Here is a 21923-nt window from a genome sequence, read left to right as displayed (position 1 = left end):
TCCAGGCTTAAAGGGCCCTCAAAGCAGGGCTGCCTATAGGGGAGCCTTCTTCTTGAACCTTCCTGATGGGACCATGTGGGTGAGTTCCGAGGTAGGTAGGTGGGAAAGTTTAATTAGAGTTGGAGGTCCTCTTTGACACCGGATCTAAGCTATTTCCTGATCCAGCTGCATTATTACTTTTTAAATTTCTTTTCAGCGTAACAGTATTCAGCTGCATCATTATTGACTCCCAATGGAACTTTTTTGACACCTAGTGTCTACACTCCACTGCTTAGAACACAGAGGGTGACGGTTCACCCTCTCCCTTAAACCCCAACACTCCGCAATGTGAGAAAGAGCTGCTCCTGTTCTGAGAAAGCGAGTACGATTTTATGAATTTCGAAGGAGAATATCTACAACCCAAACAGATTGGGAATTACCTGCAGTTGCTCATTTGATCACCTTTTTGAAGAGGAAGGAGGTACACTACAATTAAGCTCTAATGACTAAGGAATAAAAATTATTTATTTATTATTGACTGGACATGCACTATACAGACAGAATGGCACATGAAAGTGAGTAAGAAGGTCAATGTACATACTTGGCTTTCTGCTAGAAGGTTCCCATTGGATTCCAAGGTTTTGAGCCAGGCTCTGCGATAATACTTGTGCCACTGCCATTGGAAGACCATACTGTTTTTCAGAGTTGAAAGTGTGTGGGAGACATTTGAGAGAGTGCACAAAGCTAGTTATTATTTCTTAATCATCACCACATATCATCTCAGTTCCCTAAGTAGAGCCTCACAGCATCAAAAGATGGCATATGCTCCTTATCACTTCTTCCTTGCAACTGGGCCCAAGAAGCAGAAAGCCTCTCTTCCTATGTGACGTCTCTCAGAACTTGATGCTCTCACATGGAAACATAAAATATAAGCCATAAAAGGCTATGCCCTGATTCAACTCATACCAAACCAAGAATAAACTCAACTTACTACAAGTATGCCAAGAAAGGTCTCGACTGAATGTTGGCTTTTGGGATTAGCTGGTATAATATATTCTGGCATTGATCAGGGTTTAGATACAGTTGGTTTGGCTTTTTGGGTGCTGTTGCCAGCTGGTGTAAGGATTTCCTTGATATAAATGAAGGTACTAGAATCCAAACAAAGAGACTAAGGAAATATTTGTTTCAATGAATTCTACAGAGGGATAGGTAGAAGGCATAAAGATGGAAAATTTACATAGAGAGAAAACAAAAATACTGATTAAACATAATCATAAACTCTTTGATTTAATGGAGTTAAATCTAACATGCGTAGGAGAGCATTATAGCTTAAAATTATCAGGAAAGGAATAGTAAGTTTATAAAAATTTATCCACAGAGGTGAAAAAAATATCTGGACCAATCTTTGGCATGCATTTGCCTGATAAACATGAAAAGCCATAATTATGAAATGAAGCAATACCTCTCTTCTAACACCAAAGACCACTTTGGGTTCCAATTACTAATATAAATCACTCATACCTTATTCTTATGTCATTGTCATTTTAAACAAGCCTAAGAGGGATGGAAACTAGGTCACAGGGAAGAAAGAGGTCAGATGCAAAGATAAAGCTCTACTTTAAGAATATTGATCAAATTTACCTCATTCACACCAACTCCCCTTGTGCGAGAACAGACACCTCCAAAGTAACTCAGACTGCTTCTCTTATAGTGGAATGTCATACGCCTAAAGAAAAAAAAAGAAGTGCTCTCAGGAACCAATGTAATGACCATCATATACACCCTCCCAAGACATGCCTACTCACTCTTCTACACTGAACACTCCAAAGTCATTCTCCCTCAAAAAATTGAAAATTATATTTTAAATACCTTTAGGTTTATGTTGTCATAAATACCTTTAAATTTATGTTATGTGAAGAAATCTCAGTTGAGCAAACATTAATCGAGCACCTACTAAGCACTGGCTGATTATTATAAATTACAATAAATTTCTAAATTATTATACATTGCTGATTATTGACTGAGAGACAAGGAAGTAAAGAACTAAGGTGAGAGGCAAGGAAGGAAGAATCTGATGGGTCTGATTCCAGGACAGAACACGGGACGAGTGTCTGAAAATAGCTTTGCCATGAATGGAGAAGGAAACCACCTAATCTCTCGAAAGACAGTATGGTCATCCTTTTCCTCACTGATAAAATCTCAATTTTATTCAATGGTTCACTTCCAAAGACTGTATTTCCTGGACTCTCTTGCAGCTCTGTGTGGCATGTGACTACGAGCAAATGATTCGTTGGTAAAATGGATATGTGCATGCTTTCAGGAAATCTGCTTTAAAAGACCTGACTCAGCTGGAAAGAGAGCTCTTTTGCAATCCTCCCTGCCTGTATTCCTGGTGCCTGTAATAAAGGCTGATGCACCAGCAGCCACCTTGAATCATGAGTTGACCTGGAGGATGGAAAGTGTTAAAGTAAGAACGTGCTCCGAAAGTAAATCTTACGACCATGGAACCACCATGCCAGCACCCGACAACTTACCTCCCTGCTACTTATATGACCAGAGAGAGGAATCAACTCAAGATCCGTACACTGATGTATAACTTAACAGATACAGTAAGGGGATAAAGATCAATGTCAACCTAAAGACTGCAGGTACGTACGAGATGAGGTGCACGGCATCGGCGTGCTGTTTCATACGCTGCCGGTATTTGGAGAACTCATGGAGCATCTGCACAGGGTTGGTGGTGATCTCAATATGATCTTTCTCAGTCCAGGTCTCTACTGCGACCAGGACAACCCTGGTATTGAGCTGCTCCTTGTAAATCTGAGGGTACACATGACAGGTGCAGGAGGAAAACACTGGGTCAAACATGCACAATCAGTGATTCAGAATCAGTGGAAGGACAGGAGGGGAGGTGAGAGGAGAACATGAGGCCACAATTAGCTCATCATAAAGAATGTTCTTAACTTTCTCATTTCCAAGAAAAAAATAAAGACAAAAAAAGAAAGAAAACACAATTACAAAATTCAGCTTCTCCTACAAGACTATTTTAATCCCAAATCAGCACATTCATTGGCCAGGCATCTCACTAGGGGATGGACAGTAGGGATGTCAAGATTCTACAGTCTGGACATAAATTCCAAGCAGGGTTCAGTAAAACCACTCCCAAAGAGTGGCTTGAGCCTGACCTATTGGCTCTGAGTAAGTGCAGTACCACCAGTCAGTCCTGGAGGATTGAAACAGATCACCAAATCCTTGCACCAGTGCCCAGGAACAAGGCTGGCGTGTCCTTGGAGGCCCTCTGCCATGACATGTAAAAGAACACTGGGAGGAAATCCTAGATCTGGGCCAAAAGAGGGAAAAGCAGATTCATATCACCCACTTACCCCTCACCGGTGGCCTTACTCCCTATATTTAAACTGTGTTTTTCTGTTCTCTTTCTTGACTTTTGGCCAAGTAGCTAAACAATTCACACAATTAAGCAATTTCAAAGACTACTGTCATTTTGTCCTATTTTCAAGCTAATTAAGAAAATAATGGGTGATCTTTGAACACACAGAAGAAAAGGAATATCATCATGCCTAAATCAACCTGAGGCTATCATGATTTTACAACAAGCTAGTTAAATGTAATGTCTTTTAAAAATTAGTTGGTCAGCTTCAGAACCTTGTATGACAACCCAAAATAAAAATTCCACTTTGCAAGAGGTGGTTCTGTTCAATCATGGTAGAATGACCAACACAGAGATGTTACCAAGTCATCAGCTTTGGCAACTTCTCTTTTCCATATTCACTTATAGCCTCCTCTGAGAAGACTGCTGACAAGAGCTGAAATTACAGAAGATTAATAAACCAGGTGTAAACTGGCTTTCAGAATTTCAGTCCCAACTCTATATGGTAGACTCTGCCCATCCGCCTGTATTACACCTTTACTCAACTGTGCCTACAGGTATGACATGTTGTGAGTATTTACATGATGAAAGGTTTGGGGACTATTTCGAAGGCAGTTCTTTGGAGGAAATAAGTATCATTTAGACAGTTGGCAATTCATAAAAAGTTGTGTTTTTTTTCCAGTTAAGAGGGAACATACCATAAATATCAGATAAAAATAGACTTAACTGAACAAAATAGCACTTTACATTAGAAAACAAAGTAGTGTGCTGTATTTAATCTAGGACCAGCCAAACTGCACTATTCATTGGAACACAACAAATAATGTTCACATCTACGTAATTCTACCTAAATCAGGAAACAGGAAGAAAATCTTAACCATTATTCTCTGTAGCTTAAAAATGAGACAGAAAAAAATATCAGTATGAACGATTATTATAGAGCTAGAAGTCTTTGTAAGGAGATATAGAACTTACTCTTTCAAATTAATTTTATTTGGGGGACTGTGCTTAATTGTCCTCTAGACATAAAATCTGAAGCCTTCACTACTAAGAAAATAAATCTCAGTTCTTAAAAAAACATACTCCACTTGAATCAATTAGCTCTCTTATACTTAAGACAATAAGCTCAATTGGTCATCAGTAACAAAGTCTCTAGATGAAGTGTAATTTACGCTCTTTTTAACAGTTAATTTTCTCTAGTGTTTTTGTCCTTTGCCACCTTTTAGGTGACAAAGAGGTCTAGACATCACTTAGAAGCAAAACTAATGCATCTTTTGGATCCTGAGAATGACCCAATCATCCCCAAAACTCTGTTAATACTATTTTTCGTGAAGCAGAACACTCTATAATTTCTTAGCCAGATGAGCTTAAGGATTGTGTTTTTACTTTTGCCCAAGAAAGAACTAAAGTAAAAAGTAAACAAAGAAATATAAACCATCCCATCTTGGAAAATACGTTCAAGAAAACTGGGATACTTACAGAATCCACAAGGTTGACCACGGACTTTGCAAAGTTATTGGTGTGTGCATGAGAAGAACGATACTTCTTATACTGGGGGGGGAAAGGATAAACCAGTCACTGCCAAATCATTATTTAATGTTAATTTCATATATCAGTAAAAGCAGACATTTTAAAGAAAGCAATAGTACATATGGGGATTAAAAATAGACAATTCTAAGTCCACCATATTGGATATGGTGGTGTTTATTAGGCAGCAAAACTCCATCTAAAACACCTGTAACCAGTTCCAAGTATGGAGAGAACCTGTAGAAACCTGTGTGAGAAACTTTACACCTGAGAAATGAGTTGTTCACTCAGTTTTAATGTCTACAAATGCAATCTTCTTGTGTTCACTGAAACAACCTTCACAGTTTACGAGGGGCTTAGCCAAGAAATTTAGTCCCAAGTGGACACGCTTCTCCCTTTAAACTCAAGACCAGACACAGATCACGAAAATATGTTAGACAACACTTTAGATACTAGCCATGATATAGATCGCATTTCTTATACACATTCATATATTCTTTCAGAAGAATGTCTCCTCCAAGGAGGCCAGACAGAGCCTTTGCCTTTCAACTGTTCCAAGTCAGAACAAAGGAGGGACCAAAGTAAAAATGAAGTGCATGGATACTTTAAGACTGTTTATGGTTATTTATGATTATTTAAGAAATAAATAAAAATAAATTAATAAAATAATTCCATAACAACATCTGGAGGGCTACGGTTTTAGCAAAGAATACTGAATAGTATGTCTTTGAGAGGACATTTGAAAACTGATTTGAAAACTGATTGAAAACCATGGGGGGATCACGCCCTCTACTGAGGAAAAAGGAAAACATACTCAAAACTACTGAACAAGATTTACACCATAAATCTTTAAAATCTGTCTTAAATCATAATCTCTAAAATAACACATCTTTCATAAAGATTAAAAACAGTTCTACACTGGAAATCCATGAAATCCTTTTTTTTCCTCCTCTGCCCACTTTCACACTATAAATTTGTCAGGCTCCCTTCATTTCATTCTCTCTCTACCCCTGGTACTATGTTTTTAAAACAAAGATTATATGTCTTCATGCTTCCATACCTGGTATTTATTTTTTATGATACTTTATACACTGACAACCCATGACAGATGTGCAATAAATCAGTACTGTTATTGGTAGTATTCACTAATTTATCACCATTTTTCATTTATAACATTTACTATAATGTGAATGTTTATATCCCCCCCAAATTCATATGTTGAAATCCTAACTCCCGAAATGATGGTATTAAGAGGTGGCACCTTTGGGAGATACTTTGATCATAAGGTGGAATTCTAATGACGGGGATGAGTGCCTCAAAGGAAACTCCAGGGAGCTCCCTTGCTCCTTGTACCAGAGGAAGTGGGCACAGAGCAAGGTGCTGCCTATGAATAGGGAAGCAGGTCCTCGCCGCCTGCTGGTACCATGATCTTGGGCTTCTCAGCCCCTAGAGGGGGTGAGAAATAAACTTCTGTCATTCACAAGCCCACCTAGTCTGCAGTGTTCTGTTATCAAGGCCTGAATGGACTTGGACTCAGAATGAACTCAAACTTGATGTTACTGCTGTCTCCATGCATTGTGATCTGATCCAAACTGTCTCCATGTGTTCTTTTATAGTAAACTGTTCTCCATGGCCCAGCATGTAACTGGGCCAAAAACATCATATTGATCTAAGTATCGTAGGGCACTTTAACAGGGTTTTCAAACCTTGCACAAAGAAGTTGCTATAAAGAGCTAAGCATTTTAAGTTGTCCAGCAGATTCTACACGCTAAAAAATTTCAAAGATATTTTTTAAAGTAAAAGCAAAAGCCTCAACCTTAAGTCCCTTTGGGGTGATGAAAATAACATAAAAGTCTTGACATTAAGAAACACACATTACAAAAAGAAAGGAAAAATATTAACTGACCCCTAGTCTAAGGCAGTGGTATTATATACCTATGACAATTAACTTTCCTGTGCTTCAGAACATTAATTTATCCATTTCGGAGACTTCTTTTTGTAGAATAATGATCATGGGAACATAGGACATGCAAGTTAAAAATTAATAAAATGAAGTCTTTTTTGCTGTTGTGATGTTTTTCACTTATTTCATATTTGTAATCTCCATGTCTCTGATTTCCTTTATAGAAAGCTCCCTCTGCTGTGGGGTAAGTGAATGAGAAAGGTCACGCATGGAAGCAAGAGTCCAGGTAAAAGATAATGAAGGTTGGACAGCTGCAGAGAGAAGTGAGTGGGTTCGCAGGGTTCGCAGGACGTGCTGATGTTATAGGATGTGGAAAATAGGAAGGAGAAGAATTAAAGAGGACTCCTAGGTCTTGAACTTGAATAGCTGGGGGAGTAGAGGTGTCATTTAAAATAATAAGAAAGACTAGGCAAAGAGAAGCTTAGGACTAAGGAATCAAGAGTGCTGATTTAGAAATGTTAGAGATGCCTGTTCAATACTGAACCTGGCAAGCAAGTAGACAGTTGGATACGTAAGTGTGGATTCAGGAGGCTAGAGGCATAAAGTAGAGAGCGATGAATTTAAAGTCATGATATATTTTTAAATATTTCATTTATTTATTTATTTATTTATTTTGAGGGGCAGGGGCAGAGGCCAAGGGGGAGAGAGAGAATCCCCGGCATACTCCCCGCTCCCAATGTGGGGCTCTATCTCACGACCCTGAGATCATGACCTGAGACCAAACCAAGAGTTGGACACTTAACTGACTGAGCCACGCAGGCACCCCTAATGTCATGATATTACTTAAAGGTTGAAACTGGCAGTGTTGACATTGGGAAGAGTTATAGAGAGAAAAGAGAGCCCAAAACCAAGCTATGAGCACTCCCCTAACCTAGAGGCCAGATGCAAAAGTCTAAGAAGAAAGGGCCAGTGAGGTAGAAGAGCTGTTGTGTCAACAGAAGCCGAAAATATTTCACACAGGAGAGCGTAATCAACCGTGCTGCTGAGAGAGCACAAAAGAGGACATCCAGGATACGCACAAGATTTGTTCACTTGAAGTTCCACTTAACTGAGCAGCTAGGATTTACCAGGATCTATAGGTGTTTCTCCTACAGCAAATATTTCTCCTCACAACTCTTTGAGATAGGTGTTATTAGACAATGTTAGAAAGGTGGACAGTGAAGTTCAGAGAAGACAAGGAACTTATCCAAGGTCACACAGCTGGAATTCAATGCCTACTTTGGGTTGAGATAGGAGATAAACTTTTTCAGTTAACAATTCTGATAAAATAGTTTATATATATTCCCAAGAAATCATGGTTCTTGATGAGAACTCATAATTTGTTAATGTGCCCATAAAGGATAGTGGTTTTTAAATAGGGTTTAAATTGAGGCTTAAATTGAAAAATATTTGAGCTATAACACACTTGCACTTGGACTTATACGTATGGATACAGCAAAAATGTAAGCAAAACTTTTTTCATGCACTTTAAGATATTTCAACCAATTTTCTATTAGAATAAGGCTTTTCATATTTATATTTAGTTCAAGTGACTCAAAGAAATATTTGCAGACCTTTATCAAGGCTATAATTGGCTCACAAATTGGGTTCCACCAGCCAACTACCAAGATGCTTTCTACAAAATTGAGGGATTTTCCTTTCCTAATTGAAAGCCACTGATAACATGATGCTTGTTCAAAATAAGGTGTCTGCCTTTTTTCAGGAAGCCAATATTAGGTTACTCTGAATTAAAGAGATTAGCTTGAATGTGAATGTAGGCAAAATGTTTCTATTTCCTGCATGAATAAGAAATAATTTTGCATACAAAGAAAGATGTTCAATCTCCATTTATGATAAAACTTACTTTCACAATTTGTGATCACTGAAAATAATTTACATTTAAAGTGCCAAATTTTACTTTGCCTTCCCGAACAATTACAACCCTTAACGAAATTTGTTTTTTGGAAAAAAAAATAAAATTAGTGCTTGATTTTCCATCTGAGGATGACAGTTATCAAAACAACTGCGTTGCCTCATCTAGCACAAAGAGTGTATAATGAGTCATTTCAAGGATGATCACTCTAAAACCCAACAGTAAATCTACAGGTATTAAAAAAAACAGATGTTAATTATTCTAGTTCAGTTTTACTTTAAAAATGTGAACTTCAGGACTCCGATCCAAGTTCTGATTTACTACTTCCTTGTGGTAATCAAATTCAAAAACAATCTTCATTTTCTTCATTTCATATAAAGCACACCTTAAAAAAACTTTTTCCTCGCATCTCAAAAGAAAAAATCCTTATAAAATGACATACTTATGTGGGAGTTGGATGTATCCTGGCCTCAAAGCAAAAGGAATATGTTGTCTTGTTACTCCAGATATAATATTTATTTAAATAGTAGAAATCACCTTAGGTAATTTCTTTCTACTTTAGGTACTCTTACTACTCAAAATTAAAACTTTTTATTTCATTTCTTACTATGTATTTCTTCCAAGTTTATCAGTGAAAATTACAGTTCTTTTCTTCTAGTTTCAAAGATAGATAACATATCATGACTAGTTCTCACTCAATTTTAATAATAATAATAATAATAATAAAACAATTACCAAGGTTTACCGTGAACAAATCTGGTAGCATAAAGAAGATAAGTTTATCACAGAATATATGGTATAATGTGCAGAAAATTTCCATATATGAAAATAATATTATAATGGGAAGGTGCTATTTTATATTCATAAGATAATGACAAGATTATTTAAATGCTTCCATTTAAAAGGATTAAAAAATAAATCCAAAGTATATAATATTTATAAAAAATGGCTGTTTCCAATTTATACAGTTACTGATACTTAATCTAACTGATAGCTTTATGTACCTTCCTACCAGAGTATGGTGGAACAGGAGATGCGGAGATACAAGTCATGGGTTGGAGAAGTGTTCTATTCATTCCCAGCTTTCTATGAATGTACTTTGTGAATTTAAAGGCATTGCATGAATCATAATTATTCCTTCCATGACTTTAAAAGTATTTGCATAATGGATATTAAAAAAAGGGGAAGTATCTAATGCCATAATTTCACAACATGCCACAACGCTAAGGACTGAGAAGTACCTACAAGAAATCTCAATGTCCCAATCAACAAAAATAGTTCAGATGAAAAATTTTCTTGGGGTTTCAAGCAAATTAATGTCCTTCTGAAACTCTTAGTTTAGCCTTTATTATCTAAAATGGTTGTCTATATATTTGGTTTTCCTTCCAACCAAAGAGGACCTCTCCTCTCCTTCTGCTAACATATATCAAGCAATATATTTAAAAGCTACTGGTAAATAAAATAAATCTGCATATATAATTAACAGGTATTCCATTTAATAATACTCAGCTTAACTAAACCAGTACTTAGCAAGTAACAGAAAATGTCTGCTAATGTAGAGAGTCAAGTACAAGTTTAAAAATAAATTAAGTCATATTTTTTAAATTTATGGTTCCAAGGCCTTTTCTTGAGTAGGTTCTACTAATTAGAATTGCATACTGTCATTTTACCCTATCACCTACTAACCTAATTTTGTCTCCTTAAAGTAAAACAAGGACTTAATGATATATGCAAAGCAATGTGAATTCTTATTGCAATCTTTTACAAGTTTTTAACCCATAACTGCTTTAAATATTTCTTAAAATATTCTCATCTTTCCAGAAATATAACTCAGTTTTCATAAAAACAGCTATACTCTTAGTTTATATAATTTTTTACATTAAATTATACAGTTACAAGAAGTACAACAAGCCTACACAGTCTGGGAGGCTCAGCAATGGGGTACTGGAGTCAGGTTCCAACAGTTCACAAGAGCCAAATGGATGCAACTTTTCCCACCTCCTCATTTAGTGACCTCACTCCAGTAGCTTGAAATCAGCCATGATGGTAGTATTTACACTACAGCTATCAGCAAACATTATAAACCAAGGCTATTTTCCCCACAGAGCTAGGTGTTAAACATTTAAGCACACCCCAAGTGTTGGTTATACTAGCAAACAGCCTATTGGACAAGACTCTTTAGAAAGCTCTAGGCTTCAGTCAACCTGTTTTACAAGGGACACAATTAACTACAACACGGGTAAGAAGGTTTCTGCTCAGGGCACCTGAGTGGCTCAGTCACTTAAGCATCTGCCTTCAACTCTGGTCATGATCCCTGAGCTCACTTCTCCCTCTATTTCTGCCCCCTCTCCCTGGCTCATGCTTGCTTTTTCTCTCTCAAATAAATAAATGAAACCTTTTAAAAAAAGAAACTTTCTACTCTATTTTCAAGAACAGCCAATGGAGGCAGTAATTATTTTTCATGTCTCTTAAATGTTATTGAGATGACATATTAAATCACAGTTTACTTTGACATTAAGTAACACAATATTACTCATCTTTCCAAAATTTAAAGAAGATAAGTCATCAAAGACTGTCTCTTTGGACATGCTTTTATTATACATCTTCATTTCCTATAATTACATCTGCCACAAGTCATAATAATTTGTAAGAAAAAAAATGTTCTCGGGATGCCTGGGTGGCTCAGTTGGTTAAGCGGCTGTCTTCGGCTCAGGTCATGATCCCAGCGTCCTGGGATCGAGTCCCACATTGGGCTCCTTGCTCGGCAGGGAGCCTGCTTCTCCCTCTGCCTCTGCCTACCATTCCGCCTGCCTGTGCTCGTGCTCTCTCTCTCTCCCTCTAACAAATAAATAAAAAAAAAGAAAAAAATGTTCTCGGAACAAAGACATGGAATAGTTAGAAAGTAGTGACCAAATACACAGATAAAGAAAAGTATAGCATAAGAATTTTAAATGAAGGTATGTAAAAGATGTCAAACAAATAGTTAAATCCATTCATTATAACCACTAAATATTCATCTGTTTATTTGAGTTGTGAAAATTCTATAAAGCCCAGTGTTTCCAAACACATGAAATAAATCAAGGCATTCAATAGTTCCAAAGAAATAAAGCATCTAAATATATTGGCCTTAATAAGTAACAAATAATGATTCAATATAAAGTGAAATGTATTCTTTCTTAAGCAAGCTTCTAGGTCTAAAACTCACTGATTCTTTTTTTTTTTAAGATTTTTGTATTTATTTGTAAGAGAGAGCATGAGAAGGGGGAGGGTTAGAGGGAGAAGCAGACCCCTGCTGCGCAGGGAGCCCAGTGTGAGACTCCATCCTGGTACTTCCGGATCATGACCTGAGCCAAAGGCAGTCACCCAGCCAACCGAGCCATCCACGCGCCCCTCACTGATTCTTCATATTCTTACCGTTTTGTGATCATTAACAATCATAAGTTCCAAATATTTCATTTCTTCAAACACACCACGAGATGGCTGTGAAAAATAAAAATATGGTCAGAATGGTGGTGGATGTATCTATGATGCTATTAACTTGTGGACTGACTTTGAATTTCAAAAGAACTCTTTGTTGCCTGCTTTATAAACACCCTGGAAGAAGTTTGGTCAGCAAAATCAAAAACAGTGACTATAAAATGTGGATAAATGTTCAAGTATTCAGAAAAGAATTTATTTAATTATCATTAAAATACTCATCAAGATAGAGAAAAGCCTGTGTTATTTTTTTTAAAGATTTTTTTTTTTAATTTTTAAGTAATCTCTACTCCCAACATGGGGGTCGAACTCACGACTCCAAGATCAAGAGTTGCACCCTCTGCCAACTGAGACAGACAGGCATCCCCAGTCCACGTTATTTTTATATGATTTTCATATATAAAAATACTCTAGAGAAAAGTGTACAGTATAATTCTGCTAAAATAAATAAATCTCAACTTCTTTGGCATTAAAATGTGATAAAAACGATTCTTGCCTACTTAAAACTTCAAAGGAAATCTACTTAAAACTCATTTAATAAGAATGGCACAGTACATGTGGAACAGCTATCAATATAGTCAAAAGAAGCATTAACTCACTAGAGTGAAATTTTAAAAATAATAATGTACTAAATCTTAACCACACGACTTCTCAAAGGAGCAAACATTGACAATAACTATTTTCTAATTGCTTCTAAATTTTGATTATTCCTTGATAATTTTAAGAGCAAGTACTAAGCATTTTAATTCTTTTTTCACAGTTGAAAAACCGATAATGACTCTATTTCTTTATGCACAAGGTCACTGATCAGTTTATATTTGATAGGGGTGGAATATAGTGAAATGTCAGTACTCTATATAAAACTTCTTATTACCAACCACATCTTTAAGACTAAGAAAAAAAAAGTCTCTAGGTAAAAAAACAAAATTTGTATCCATAAGCATAAAGAGAGGATAATTTAACCTGTAACTAAGTTTCTGATGACTGGTGATCTAATTTTTTCACAAAAAAATACATGCAGCAAAACATTATCTAAAATGTGCAATTTTCAGTATAATTACTCATTAAGTTATCTAGTAAATTACCATGTAATCTATATGCTGTGGAATTAATTCTCGGTTACATAGCATTCACTATGTAATTACAAAACAGTCCCCATCATTACAGCTTTCTAATCTATTATGAAAAAGACTAGGAACATAATTCCAGTTACAAAGCTCCTATACATTTATCAATACATGGGAGCTATACTACAGTCGCTGATTATATAATTATATGATTCTTATTTAGTAACTGTCATGACACTAATGGTCAAATAGATCCTCAGGAAAACGTATCCAGCTTCAAATTTTGGTAAAACAGAGCTTTCAGTCTGAAAGAACTGCAAACAAGCATCATTAGCCAACATTTCAAAACCTAACACTTCTCCTTACCCTTTTGGGTGAACAAAAATGTTTCCAACAATGTTATATAAGCCATATGAAAAAGTCTGCTGTACTTTTAACAGAAAAAAAATGCACTGTAATTTTCATAAGAAAATGCTTTGAAAATGAAGCTAAAACAATACATTCCTTATACAACATCAAGGTTCATAGGACACTGTAACCAGTTTATATCAAATAGAAAAAGCTGACTAAAATGCAATATGCCTGTAAGACTCAAACCATAGGAAGAGTTTGGTTTGTCGTTTTGGTTTGTGAGAAGATGTTGTCCAAATATAAACTGTTTTAGATATGGTCAGATACCATGTGATTTCAGGCAAACAATTTAACTGAGTGAAGTGGCCCCATCCATGGTTCAATGCCACACTCACGTTCACTGCTCTCTTCCTTCTCCTTTTCAACCATTGCAATTCAGACAGAAAGGGCCACCGGCCACTGCTTTCCATACCTGTGTAAAGGAAAAGGGAATACAAAAATTTATACTTGACTGCAGTTCAATGGGAGTATGTTTTTAAAATATGTGAAAACTATATGTATTTATATATTTATATATATATATTTAAATACATATACATATGTATTTAAAATATATGAAAAAAAAAAAAACTAAGGCAGGAAAAAAGAGAAAACTTGAACAGACCAATTACCAGCATTGAAATTTAATCAGAAATCAAAAAACTCCCCCAAAATAAAAGCCCAGGACCAGATGGCTTCACAGGCGAATTCTACCAAACATTTAAAGAAGAGGTAATACCTATTCTTCTCAAACAATTACAAAACAATAGTCAGAAGGAAAATTTCCATATTCATTCTATGAGGCCAGTATCACTCTAATACCAAAATCAAATAAAGACACCACCCAAGAGAACTACAAATCAATATTCCTGATGAATACAGAAGCAAAACTCCCTAACAAAATACTAGCAAACTGAATCCAACAATACATTTTAAAAATGCATTTAAACTCATTTTAAAAACTCATTTTAAAAACCCACAATCAAGTGGGATTTCTTTCCAGGACTCCAGTGTGGTTCATTCAATATTCACAAAACAAGCAACATGATACATCACATCAATAAGAGGAAGGATAAAAACCATATGATCATTTCAATAGAGGCAGAAAAAGCATTAGACAAAGTACAACATCCACTCATGAGAAAAGCCCTCAACAAAGTAGGATTAGAGGGAACATACCTCAACATAATGAAAGCATTATGTGAAAAACCCACAGCCAACATCATACTCAAGAGGGAAACACTGAGAACTTCTCTCCTAAGGTCAGGAACAGGACAGGGATGTCCACTCTCACCACTTTTATTCAATATAGCGCTGGAAATCCTAGCCACAGCAATCAGAAAACAAAAAGAAATAAAAGGCATCCATCTTGGTAAGGAAGTAGTAAAACTCTCACTATCTGCAGATGACATGATACTATATATAGAAAACCTGAAACACTTCACAAAAAAACTACTAGAACTGATAAATGAATTCTGTAAAGTCACAGGACACACAATCAATGTACAGGAATCTATTGCTTCCCTACACACTAATAATGAAGCAGCAGAAAGTGAAATTAAGAAAAAATCCCATTTACAATTCCACCGAAAACAATGAAATATCTAGGAATAAACTCAACCAAAGGAGTGAAAGACCTGTACTCTGAAAACTATGAAACACTGATGAAAAAAATTCAAGGTGATACAAAAAAATAGAAAGACATTCCATGCACATGGACTGGAAGAACATATATTGTTAAAACATCTATACTACCCAAGTAATCTACAGATTTACAGCAATCCCTATCAAAATATCAAAGCATTTTCCACAAAACTAGAAACAACCAATCCTAAAATTTGTGTGGAACCACAAAAGACCTCAAATAGCCAAAGCAATCCTGAAAAAGAAAAACAAAACTCGAGGTATCACAATTCCAGACTTCAAGTTATATTACAAAGTGGTAGTAATTAAAACAGTATGGTACTAGCATAAAAGCACACACACAGATCAACAGACCAGAATAGAAAATCCAGAAATAAACCCACAATCATACAATGAATTAATCTTCAACAAAGGAGGAATGAACATAAAATGGAAAAAAGACAATCTCTTCAACAACAGCTCATGCAAAAGAAGGAAACTGGACCACTTTCTTCTGCCACACACAAAAATAAACTCAAAATGGATTAAAGACTAAATGTGAGGCCTAAAAACCATAAAAATCCTTAAAAGAGCACAGGCAGTAATTTCTCTGACATCAGCCGTGATGTCTAGATCTGTCTCCTGAGATAAGCGAAACAAAAGCAAAAATAAACTATTAGGACTATCTCAAAATAAAATGCTTTTGCACAGCAAAGGAAAAAAATCACCAAAACTAAAAGGCAACCTACTGAATGGGGGAACATATTTGCAAATGACATATGCAATAAAGGGCTAGTATCCAAAATATATAAAGAACTGATACAACTCAATACCCCAAAACCAAATAATCCAATTAAAAAATGGACAGAAGAGGGATACCTGGTGCCCCTCCCCTGTTGTACATGCAGGCACTCACTCTCTCTTTCTCTCCCTAAAAAAAAAGATTTTTAAAAAAGGATAAAAGATATGAACAGACAGTTCTCCAAAGAAAACATCCAGATGCCCAAGAGACACATGAAAAGATGATCAATATCACTCATCATCAGGGAAATGTAAATCAAAACTATCACCTCACACTTGTCAGAATGGATAAAATAAAAAACCCAAGAAACCACAAGTGTTGGCGAGGCTGTGGAGAAATAGGAACTCTCCTTCACTATTGACAGGAATGCAAACTGGTGCAGCCACTGTGGGAAACAGTACAGAGATTCCTCAAAAAGTTAAAAACAGAACTACCCTAAAATCCAGCAATCACACCACTGGTATTTACCAAAAAAGTACAAAAACACTAATTCAAAGGGGATACATACACCGCTATGATTATTGCAGCATTACTGATAATGACCACACTATGGAAGGAGCCCCGATATCCATCAATAGATGAAAGAACAAAGAAGATGTGGTACACACACACACACACACACACACACACACAGGAATATTACTCAGCCATAAAAAAGAATGAGTTCTTGTCATTTGCAACAACAGAGATTGGAGCTAGAAAGTATAATGCTAAGTGAAATAAGTCAGTTAGAGAAAAACAGATACCATAAGATCTGACTCCTCTGTGGAATTTAAGAAACAAAGCAAATGAGCAAAGGAAAAAAAGAGAGAGAAAAAGAGACAAACCAGGAAACTCTGAACTATGGTGAACAAACTGATGTCTACTGTAAGGGAGGTAAAGGGGAGGGGAATGGGTAAAATAGGTGATGGGGATTAAAGAATATACTTATCATGATGCAAACAATAAAATAAAATAAAAATATCATGTGAAGAAACAGCAACATCGATAGCATATATCATCTCAAAATCAAAATAAACTAAGGTGAAAAAAGTATTCCGATCACTAAACAATTCACATTCTCATGGTCACAAATCTAATTCTATCTGTAATGTACAAATTCTAATTTATAATTCAAATAATATTTTCTTCCAAACATCATCAAAAACGTAACCAGCCATTCAAGAGTCATTAGAATATGCATATTTGACCTAATACCACCTGACCCTCAATATCTAAAATTCACTGTGCTTAATTCATTTTAGGTTTAAAAATAATGTATGGCATAAGACTTTGAATGAATTTTTAAGACTTCTGGCATTAATGTACAGAAGCAATACTGCATACCCCAATAATCCAAAGGAAGCTTTGTCAACATCAATATGCTTAAGATGCCTCAGAACCAGAGCGTAAGAACGAGAAAATACAAATTGTCTGAAAAGCAGGAAACCGCCAGAGAAATTTAAGGATGAGCCTCATTGCAAAACACCATTAAATTTAGCCACACTGTCTGGTTTCTAACAGGAGTTTACTCCTGGGTTTCATATTTCAGTATTTCCATCAGCAAGGACTCTCCAGGTCTCATTCTACACCAGCCACAGTTCACACCACTGCCCACCCACATGGCTCCCTGCAGAGTACTTTCACCTCCTGCATGTGCATGGAGTTCCACCAAGGCCCGGCTCCTACGACATAAAAAAAAATGGCCGTCTTAATTCAAACTTACTGAGATTCTTCATTTGCTTAGAATATTGTCCTGCCAAGGTTTTCTGGATTATATGTGGTCGACCGGTGCTTTTCTGAAACAAAAGCAGTTGTGGACCATTAAAAAGCAAGCTTCTACAGAAGAGTGTTGGAACTTTCTCCAATATCCTTCTTAAAATGGGAACATTTATATGTTAATGTTTTAGCTATCAAAAATGATGAGTATGTCTTATCGGAACCTTAATTTTTTTTAAAAAAGAGAGCACTATCCAATTGTTCCAGTGTAGATAAAAACGTAGTTTTATTAGCTATTCTGAAACCTTAGCTTTCTTCAAAGCCATGAATAGGAAATTCACAAGAAAGAAACACAAATGGTCAATGAATGTATTAAAAAATGATGAATGCTTTAATACTCCTTCAAAATGCAAATTAAAAAAAAGATATACCAATTTTGCCATCCAGTTGGCAAAGGTTTTAAAATTATGATAACCATAGTTAATTATGGTTGCAAAGTAAAAAGCACTCTCATACTCTGCTGATAAGAATAAATTGGGAGCATAGTTCAAAGAGAAATTTAGCAATGTCTATCGATGACCTTGAAAATATTCATATCCTTTGCCCTAGAAACTACACTTCTAGAAACATCTTATTTCCATTATTATTATTATTATTTACTATTAGCTTCCATTACTGAGCACATAGTATGAGCCAGACACCATTAATGTACTACACATTACCTGATTTAATCCTCACAAGAACTCTATATAATGCATATTTTATCTTTATTTTACATATAAAAATACTGTGATTCAGAGAGATCCACCATTGAGCTAAAATTCTATTACAGAATAATGATTCAATTTATTTTAAAAATATAGAAGAACATATCATTGAAAAACTGGAAGAATGTATACTGAAAGGTGAAGAGAAGTTCTCTCTCCGGGATGGGATCATGGAAACTTAAAACGTGGTTAAGTGTTTGCTTATTTTGCTTTTCCAAATTTCCTATGATGTATTAGTTTCATAAGCAGAAAACTAGTTATCAAAACAGTGTTCTTAATACATTACATATGAAGCTCAAAATAATTAAGAGTTTTGCTATTCACTACTTGAGAGATAACATGAATTTATTAGAAATATTCCATCCATATTACTTGACTTGCTGTAAAGCATAATAAAACCAGTAATAATAAACTAAACATCAACAAATCTAAATTGAACTTCAGTAAATTCTTAATTCTGATAACAGGTAAAATGATACTCAGAGCAATGAAACTCACAACTGGATTAGAAACACAATTTTAAAAGCTACTAAAGTTTCAAGCCCTTTTCCTTCTCCTCTCCCCATGGTGAAGATGAAGACAGATTGTTACATGAACAAAAAGGTAGGGAGCAAGGAGGAAAGCAAGAAAAAAGGGAGTAGGCATGGAACAATCAGCCCCTGAACAACATGATTATGGGTATAACAATGTAAAACTGATGCTTTAAATACTATGACAATAGCAGTTTGTACTTATAAATTTCTTTAACAGCTTATTAAACATAGTCACATACATTTCTTAATTCATCAAACTTGCAAAACTGCCCTATTGGGGATGCATTGAAAAAAAAAAATCTTATTTTACATATTTACATATTGTGCATATTTAAAAACTTTGAGTCTTAGGGAGTCATTATTTGGGGGTTTTGTTTTGTTCTTTGTTTTTTTTTTCTTTTTTAGCATAATCAGCACAAGAAATCAAAGTCAATTGTTTGCTGACCGAGTCAAATAATCTTGCTGTATACAAATTATTTACCTAACATTAAAATAGAGGGAAAACATTTTACTGGATCAAAATGTCTTTATCTAGGGGTGGTTGTCTTTGTTATCCAGTAATTTTCATATTTACTGGTTGAAAAAATGATACAGGTTTAAGCAAATATTAAACATTAAAATTTAATCACACCTCTGTCTCAAATTGAAACTTACACCGTGTGTGTGTGTGTGTGAGAGAGAGTGTGCATACACACACACATTGCCACAGCAAAAAAAAAAAAAGTGTGTTCAACTGTGACGATCAATAGTCTAAATGGCTTGTGCCCAAGTCAAAATTTATCTATAAGTGAAAAAAGATAAAAGATTCTTTAAAAGTTTTCTGCACCCCCATCAAATGATTGCAATATTCTGACTCGATCACTGTCAAAATACTATTTTCCCATTAGCAGATCTTCTCACTGATATGACTTCCCTATTGCTACCTCTCAGAGCCTTCATCTCCTACAACTCTCCCCTTTATCTACTACTGTCCAACCTAGCTGGACTCCTCAAAGTTCCTATAACACACACCCCTAACTCAGGGCCTTTGCATTTTCTCCTCTCCTACAAGGCTCTTCCAGCTCCCTAATTTCTTGAAAGTCCTCCTTCAAAAGTACCACCTCATTTTGCCCTTCCTTGTAATTCTTCCTCCTTGGCTTCATTTTTTTTCTCCTTAGCATGCTAGCTAACAAACAGTATGCAATTACTTACTCATCCTGTTTTTTCTCCCATCTACCTTTGTAGACTATAAGCTCCATAAAGGTCAGGCTCTATGTCTATCTTATTCACCACTTTATCCCTAGCACCTAAAATAGGGCCCAGCATGCAGTAAGCCCTCATTATAATACCTAATGAATACAAATCAAATTTCAGACTTGTTTCGATTCTATTAGTAAGCAACAGTAGTAGAGTATATGATTGCTTTTTTGTGCAATTTTATTGGGATATAACAACATGTAATATTGTATAAGTTTAAGGTGTAAAATATAATGATCTCTGTATATATTGCAAAATATGTAAGTGTAGTTAACACCCATAATATCACAATTACTCTTTTTGCTTGTGATGAGGACTTGTAAGATCTACTGTCTTGGGTGATGGACACTGGGAAGGGTATGTGTTGTGGTGAGCGCTGTGTATTGTGTAAGACTGAAGAATCACAGACCTGTACCCCTGAAACAAAAAATACATTACATGTTAATTTTTTAAAAATCTACTGTCTAAGCAACTTTCAAATATACAAAGATACTATGGTCACAAAGTTGTACATTACATCCCAGAATTCATTTATGTTATACCTGAAAGTTTGTACCTTTTGACCACCTTCATGAATTCCCCCCACTGGCTTCTGGTAACCACTAATCTGTTCAGTACTTTTAGATTCCACATATAGGCAAGATCATACAGCATTTGTCTTCCATTGTCTGCCTTCCTTCATTTAGCATAATGCCCTTATGGTTTCTTATCTAGGTTGCTGGCCTCTGCACGATTCTAAACCTTATTTTTTTTCCCCCATCTCTAAAAAAAACTAAATGCTGTCTAATGTAATCGTAGTTCAGCTACAAATTTTCCCACTGAAGATTCTCATAAAAGTTAAGTATATGCTTAAAGTTATACAATTATCTAAAGAAGAAGTGAGAATAAAAGCTAGTTTCAAGGGAAAGAAGTGGGTCGGTACAAAACACAATGTCCTCTTTGCTCTGTAGACTGGAGAGAACTGCCTTTACTTCCAAAAACCTAGATTTCTTGCCTCTTATCATTCTTTACTGGTGCGTGGCCTGGTGTGATGAGAAAAACAACTTGTATTTTTCTAAGCTGCTGCCTAGGCATTTTACAGCATGATAACCTTGCTCACACCCAGGGTCTGGACATTTCGATAAGAACTTGAGTTTAGGATTCCTGCTCTAAGTTCCCTCTTTGCTCTTCCCAGGGTATCTTTTTTTAAAAACCACTTAGAATTAAGCCCACTATACGTCAGAGACCTCCACTCTAGCCCTCTTTCAAGTAATAGGTTCTTGCTACCCTGCTCTCTATCTCCTGCTCACTCGTGACCTGGGATGGAGGACTGCCTTCCTCTGGCTTACTGATCCCCACCCTAGATTCTGGAATCTGTATGTAATAAATCCTGTGACTTCATTTCCCCTGTGTGAGTGTGCTGAAACTGCACCTTCAATCAAAAGAACCATGGGCTTCACTTCCCCAAAGCGGGAGCTTGGATGGTGACACAGCCATCTGCCAAGCCCATCCATTTAGGTGACTTATGTTCCCCAATGCAGCAGGTCATAGCCTGCACATTTCTAAATTCAATACACAAGCACCAGCTTCTCAACACACCTGGGATGTGCAATTTAAACTTCAAAATTCACAGTGTCATTCT

At 35.9% G+C, this 21923-nt stretch overlaps 1 protein-coding gene across 1 annotated transcript in view; it reads right to left on the bottom strand.

Moving 5' to 3' along the window:
• The window catches only part of LOC111143916 (ADAM metallopeptidase domain 23), a 162734-nt gene that overhangs the window by 44271 nt on the left and 96540 nt on the right, over positions 1-21923 (bottom strand). The window contains exons 7-13 of the mRNA XM_022497947.1: positions 17774-17846; positions 14000-14076; positions 12124-12189; positions 4847-4918; positions 2636-2799; positions 1621-1705; positions 581-671 (exon numbers count right to left, since the gene is read on the bottom strand). Of these exons, the coding sequence (XP_022353655.1) occupies positions 581-671; positions 1621-1705; positions 2636-2799; positions 4847-4918; positions 12124-12189; positions 14000-14076; positions 17774-17846 (628 nt within the window). The remainder of the gene's footprint in view (positions 1-580; positions 672-1620; positions 1706-2635; positions 2800-4846; positions 4919-12123; positions 12190-13999; positions 14077-17773; positions 17847-21923) is intronic.

This window comes from Enhydra lutris, unplaced genomic scaffold, assembly GCF_002288905.1.
Source record: "Enhydra lutris kenyoni isolate GAN:26980312 unplaced genomic scaffold, ASM228890v2 scaffoldscaffold1, whole genome shotgun sequence".
Taxonomy (NCBI): Eukaryota; Metazoa; Chordata; class Mammalia; order Carnivora; family Mustelidae; genus Enhydra; species Enhydra lutris.
The sequence above is the reverse complement of the archived record's forward strand: the minus strand, read 5'-3'. Positions and strand labels throughout refer to the sequence as shown.